The sequence below is a fragment of the Dama dama genome, chromosome 26, assembly GCF_033118175.1.
Source record: "Dama dama isolate Ldn47 chromosome 26, ASM3311817v1, whole genome shotgun sequence".
NCBI lineage: Eukaryota > Metazoa > Chordata > Mammalia > Artiodactyla > Cervidae > Dama > Dama dama.
Genome location: NC_083706.1, coordinates 36,620,425 through 36,626,566, shown reverse-complemented (window position 1 = coordinate 36,626,566; position 6,142 = coordinate 36,620,425). Strand labels below are relative to the sequence as shown.

Genomic DNA, 6,142 nt, shown 5'->3' with positions numbered 1-6,142 from the left:
CTAAATAGGTTTCACATGCATGTTTTTAACATCCAATATTATTTTTTCCTAACCTTCTATCTGTAAGGAAAATTGAGAATTATATATATAAGAGAAAAGAGAGAAACACAGAGAAAGAGAAAGTGAGACAGTGAGAGTGAGAAAGAATGTATTAGGGTGCATGAGAGAAGCTGCAGGAACATATGTAGATTACCAGGATACAGGCTCTCTTTATATTTTATTTTCATAAACGTACATTCAAAGTTCTAAGTCTATCAGTGAACACCACTGAAGAATATCAAAGTCATCTTGTGTTAAAATTACGTTTATTCAGGATGAAAAATACAACATGTAACCAGATTAGATGATAGTCTATGATTAGTTCTTTACCACATTTTTCAAAAGAACTACATACTTATTTCCCCTTGTTGTTACTGCAATATATTTCTTTATATTTACCATTACTTAAAATGTTACAATGTAGTGTTTTATGTAGCTTTTCCTTAATAGCAGATAGAGAACATGTTGCACACAATTACAGGCAGAAAAAAAATTAATACATAACTTTTCAAAATAAGGACAAGGAAGACACCAAATCTACAACTTGTAGTTCAGAGTTCAGGGAATTTTTTTTCTTTAAATAGGTATTTTTACTGGGTATGATGTGATCTGATAGAAGCTCTAGATTTTTCAAACTGCAGCGGCATAAAGCTATTTCCAACACGATGGATGAAGATGGATCTGAGGTAGAAAGGTGGTCATGGCTTTCCTCTTATATAAAACAATTTTCTTCTTCTCAAAATATCTTTACTGCAAATAGACACCCTTGCCCCCCAACCCACCCAACCTATTCTAAAAGAATAGGAATTTCTAACTTTAAGCCTCCTTCTGGCCAGATCCCAGTTAAAGAGAACTCAAAGTTAAAATGTCCTGATGTTTTAAAGCACATATGCTTCAATCAAAACACATTACTTTCACTTTTTTTTTTTTTTTTTGGTTTCTTTACATTTGGTAAATGACATGGCATGTTTAAACTGAACCAAATAAATGTTGAATCAGGAGCTGAACAAAATACCTAACTGAATGCACTCAAAGGTATAAGCCAGGATTCCACCATCTAAGCATTAATTTCATTCTTCAATAGAAGCAGTGATATAGGCTTTTGATAAACATCGTTCCCAAATGCATTGGTCAAATAAAGGGTAATATAATAGCTATTCCTTCAAAAAGTAAAATGAGAGATTCATTAAATTTGCATCTGCTTTCAGAAGGAAAATAACTGGAGGTTTTAAGACTCATAGAGGGCTTGAAAATATTAGAGACATAAACAACCATCAAACTTTCTTCAAAGGGAACTTAAGACAACCACGTATTTTGGTATCACAATTAGGTACAGGTCTGCTGTGTACTGAATGATGAAAATCAAGACCTGGGAACTAGGAAAAGTTGGACCAAGCCTTGTTTGTGTGTCAAAATGAAAATATGCTTAAATGGGCAACCTTTGGTAAAATAATCTTTGAGATTATTATAATTCTGTCATACATATTGGAACATGAAATAAATAAAGAAATCAACACCTACTTATATAGAGCGGGGAGATAAAAGACAAGGGGGGAAAACATCCCAATAGAAATGCCTGTTAGGCCCACAGGATTTTTATTGCGGTTATCCAAGTGGTCACTAAAGAAATAAGTGTATGATGTGAAGTAAAGTTACAGCATACACAGAGCTGTAGCCTAATCCATAAACATATAATATTTGATTGACATATATGATATTATTAATTTGGCCAAATCATGGAAACAAATAAAATCTATTTGGTCATGTGGCTGATGCATTATAAATAACCAAAATATAATGGTAAAAGAGTCAAAGAAACAAATGAAGTTATTGTACAAGGTTAATAAGAAGGAATGTAAAAATGTAAAACTGTCTTCTAATTCTTATGCATTTTTTCATGGTTATTAAAAAGAAGGTCTCACATTAGAAACCCCCCACCCACTTTCCCAATACTGTATACAGTATACAAATCAGTGACAAATGTATTTCCATTTCCAAATACCATTCTGTTCATTAATTTACAGTTGCATAGAAAGGGAAGAAGAAAACAATAATATATGATTATTATAAAAACAAAATATCCTTTCCTCTTTGGATAGTCAGTGTTTTACTCCTTCAGTAGAACACACAGTCAGCACTCAACAGCATAATTCAAACAGCCATGGAGCTTCTGATTAAATGGGACTTGATACTGGCATTTGCTGAAAAGGGCAACATTGTAAATCAAGAAATGTTGGTTGGCTAGATGAATACTTCACATTGCCTGTGGGAAGAGAAAATAGCACTGTCAGAACAACATTTACAGAAGGCATTACAGGTAGCAGAGACCCGTCAACTCTTAAAAAAATAAAAGTGCTTCTTTCAGTATAGACAAGCCCTCTTTTGCTATGTTTAACGGGGACACTTGACTCCCACATGACTTTTGTTCCTGGAATGAAGTCCTTTGCTTTCATCCTAAGATTTCATAGCCTGCTTTTCATAAACTCAGCTGATATAGAGGAAGTCTGGAAGACTTTTCTCTTGTTCAGGCTGGAAACCAAGTTAAAACTGAGACGATTTGTCTTTTTTTTTCCCCCCTGGGAGATACTAATGTTGACTGAATTAGGTTGGTGCAAGAACTCTGTGCTCCCCTGAGGGTCTGTGGGAGGTCTCCCGCAGAACTGGTACCCTGGACAATTCCAGGGTACCAGCTGGATCCCAGCTGGGATCCAGACAATAAGAACTCAAGACAGGAATCACAGTCCAAGGGTGTGCGATGGTGCCAGTTAAAGGCTCAGGGCTAATTTACAGAGGAAAAGGAAGATAGAAATTCAAGTCACACTCCGAGGAGTGGCATCAACCTTTCAGAGGTCAAATGGCTGGGTCCATCATCATTAAAACCTGTGTCCTCAAACTAAAGGCATCTTTCACTAGCTTGCTCTAATGGATATCTACATCTCCCTAAAGGCACAGCTTCCTCCATAGAAAGGAAGGACTTCTTCACATAGGACTGTTTTTCATCTCTCACCCTCCTCAGATATTGGATAGATTCATATTGTGTTTTTCAGGGCCTTTTCTCTCTCTCCTTTCCTAAAAGTACCCAGCTTTGAATCTCCTGTCATTAAACAATACCACCCACTATGCAGTCATCTTCTGGTGTCTTAGCTCATGTCCCCTTACCTCTTGAAGAAAAAATTGCTGTCATTCACTGGTTTTAAATGTTCATGATTTCAATACATAGATGGTTTTTCCAAACCTGTGGCCTCTTAGCTCCTTGAGCTACTCTTCTCCCAGAATCTGTCCTTCACCTTTTCTTAGCCTTCCACTCAAAGTCTCAAATCTGGATGATTGCCAATACCTGCATCTCTTTCAATATTTCAATTTCAATCATCCCACTTTCTGACAACCTACCCGTACCTTTCCAGCTTACTTCCACTAGCACCCAAACTTCATTCATCCTTTGGTACTACAGCACATGGATTTTCTGTCTCCCACACCTATTGCATCCTCACTATTCTTCCTACCAGACTTGGGTTCAAGCATTATCATCACTCCTCTGCCTCTTCCCTTGAACTGTTGTACTCTCCTGGCCAAACAACTACTTCAACTTAAATGCAATACATTTCAAGTTAAATGCAATGCTCGGCCTACTCTGGTGCCTGTGCCCATGAACTTGAATGTGGCTGAAGGGCAACACATAGTCCTGCAGACAGGCCTTAAGGGAAATTCACAAGCAAGCAAGTGGTGGCCTTTAAGGCTACCTGGTAGTCACTCTATTTCCCAAGCTCCAAGCAGCTACTGCACATCCTCCAGTCTCTCCTCATACCTCCAAGGCCTCCTCCCCATCCTCACTCTCTGCTAAAGTCTCTGCTTCTGATTCACTATGACAACAGAACAATCACAAGACTTCTGCTCTCTGGGATGAGGTTCTTCCTTCTCACCGGCTCTCACACCACAGCCACTAATCTACTTCATATTCCCTTGTGTTCCCTTCAGTTACTAAAGATGAACCACCTGGGCTTCTCCTCAATATCTCAGCCTCTCATGCCATGAAGACAGTAACACAATCAGAGGGTTCACGATTTCAAAGAGATTCATAAACAAGTTCATGAGGAAAAATGTTCTCCAAAGATTTACTATGGTCTTGGGACACACTATTTCTAAGACTACCTGATAAGGAAAATACTGAAAAACACATGGGCTATATCTGCCAACAGTTCTCAGCAAATTCTTAAATGAAAACTCAAAATCTTTCCCCCTCAGAGTAACAAAAGCAGCTTTGTGTACTGCCCCAGGCATGGCTTTCAAGTCTATGTTCTGTGGTAGCTATCTGAAGTAGATGTTTGGTAGAACCCTGTCAGCTAAACCTATCTGGGTTACAGATAGTACATAGTACATAGAACTATTAAAGGCTTGAGTCAACTGAGTGACTTTCACTTTGGGCTTCCCTGGTAGCTCAAACGGTAAAGAATCCATTTGCAATGCGGAGACCCTGGTTTGATCCCCGGGTCAGAAGATCCCCTGGAGAAGGGAACGGCTACCCACTCCAGTATCCTGGCCTGGAAAATTCCATGGACTGTATAGTTCACGGGGTCACAAAGAGTTGGACACGGCTGAGCAACTTTCACTAAAAAGCTGTTAGAACACAAAAGATTTGGCAATTGGGGCATCTGGAAAAACTGACTTGGGAGGGGTCCCCCTTTCCAGACCGACAAAATGTTGTACCAAATCAACTACCATGTCAAGCAAGTTTCCTTATTTACATCGGGAATAAATCAACAGTGCTGGGCTGTGCTCAGTCACTTCAGTCTGTCTGACTCTTTACGACCCCATGACTGTACCCCACCAGGCTCCTCTGTCCTGGAGGAATCCTCCAGGCAAGAATGCTGGAGTGGGTTGCCGTACCCTCCTCCAGGGGATCTTCCCAACCCAGGAATAGAACCCATATCGCCACTGTTTCCTACATGGCAGGCAGGTTCTTTATCTCCTGAGCCACCTAGGAAGCCCGCTGCTGCTGCTGCTAAGTCACTTCTGTCGTGTCCAACTCTGTGCAAACCCATAGACGGCAGTCCACCAGGCCCCCCCATCCTTGGGATTCTCTAGGCAGGAATACTGGGGTGGGTTGCCATTTCCTTCTCCAAGGCATGAAAGTGAAAAGTGAAAGTGAAGTCGCTCAGTCGTGTCCGACTCCTAGCGACCCCATGAACTGCAGTCTACCAGGCTCCTCCATCCATGGGATTTCCCAGGCAAGAGTGCTGGAGTGGGGTGCCATTGCCTTCTCTGGGGAAGCCCAAGACCTCCTACACCTTTTTCCCCTTAGCTCATGGTATCAGAATGCGGAGAAGCAAACCTAAGATCTGTCTCCTGACTATCTTCATAAGGCATGTAACTGGTCTGTTATCAACTGCACACAGGCCTCCTGAATGCATGGTTTCTCCAGCCCTGCAGAGCCTTAAACTGCTGCTATCCACGACATATGCAGTAAGCAAGGGCACCAGTACAAAGACAAACGCTGAATAGCGTCAGAGCAGCATTTCATGTACTCTCATCAAGCACAGGATATGAAGTAAGTGAAGAGCAAAACCAGGAGAAATCATGTCCTGGGGCAGGGCTGGAGGCACTGCGAGGGGGCTATGCCGGAGCGCCCGGCGTACTAGCAGGAAACCAGGGATAAACTCCATACCGTGGTCCTACCGAGAAATGGGAAGAAAGGGGTCTAACAGGAAAACATTCTGTCCCTAAATAAAAACAGAGCATGCTTCATGAACTCTGAATGCACATGTATAGCATAAAAGAATTTCAATTCTCTGATTTCATAAGGCGAAAATAAAGCAAAAATAAAAAATCAACAGTCGCTAATCGCTTAGTTTTTATTTTTAAATAAAGAAAAACAAAAACTGGCTATCCTGTAAAGCATGTGGAATCTTGGTTCCCTGAACAGGGATCAAACTCTGACTCTAAGCACAGAGTCTTAACCACTGGATCACCAGGGGAAGTCCCACTAATCGCTTACTCCAAGTCATAATCTGTAACACCTAAACCAATCAACCCATGAACTCTTACCTGTGGCCTGCTGGGGAGATTTGCTGAAAGAGAAAACAAAAGCAGTCAGTTGAAGGCAGTT

At 40.8% G+C, this 6,142-nt stretch overlaps 1 protein-coding gene across 10 annotated transcripts in view; it reads right to left on the bottom strand.

Annotated features, from left to right (window-relative positions):
• Positions 1-288: 288 nt before the first annotated feature.
• Positions 289-6,142, bottom strand: part of UTRN (utrophin) — a 545,759-nt gene continuing 539,905 nt past the window's right edge. For all 10 annotated transcript variants that reach the window (XR_009690701.1, XM_061130409.1, XM_061130407.1 and 7 more), the window contains 2 exons: positions 6,082-6,104; positions 289-2,302 (listed from right to left, as the gene is read on the bottom strand). Coding sequence is in view for 9 of the 10 variants with exons in the window: in XM_061130409.1 (XP_060986392.1) it covers positions 2,294-2,302; positions 6,082-6,104 (32 nt within the window). In the remaining variant the exon portion in view is untranslated. The remainder of the gene's footprint in view (positions 2,303-6,081; positions 6,105-6,142) is intronic.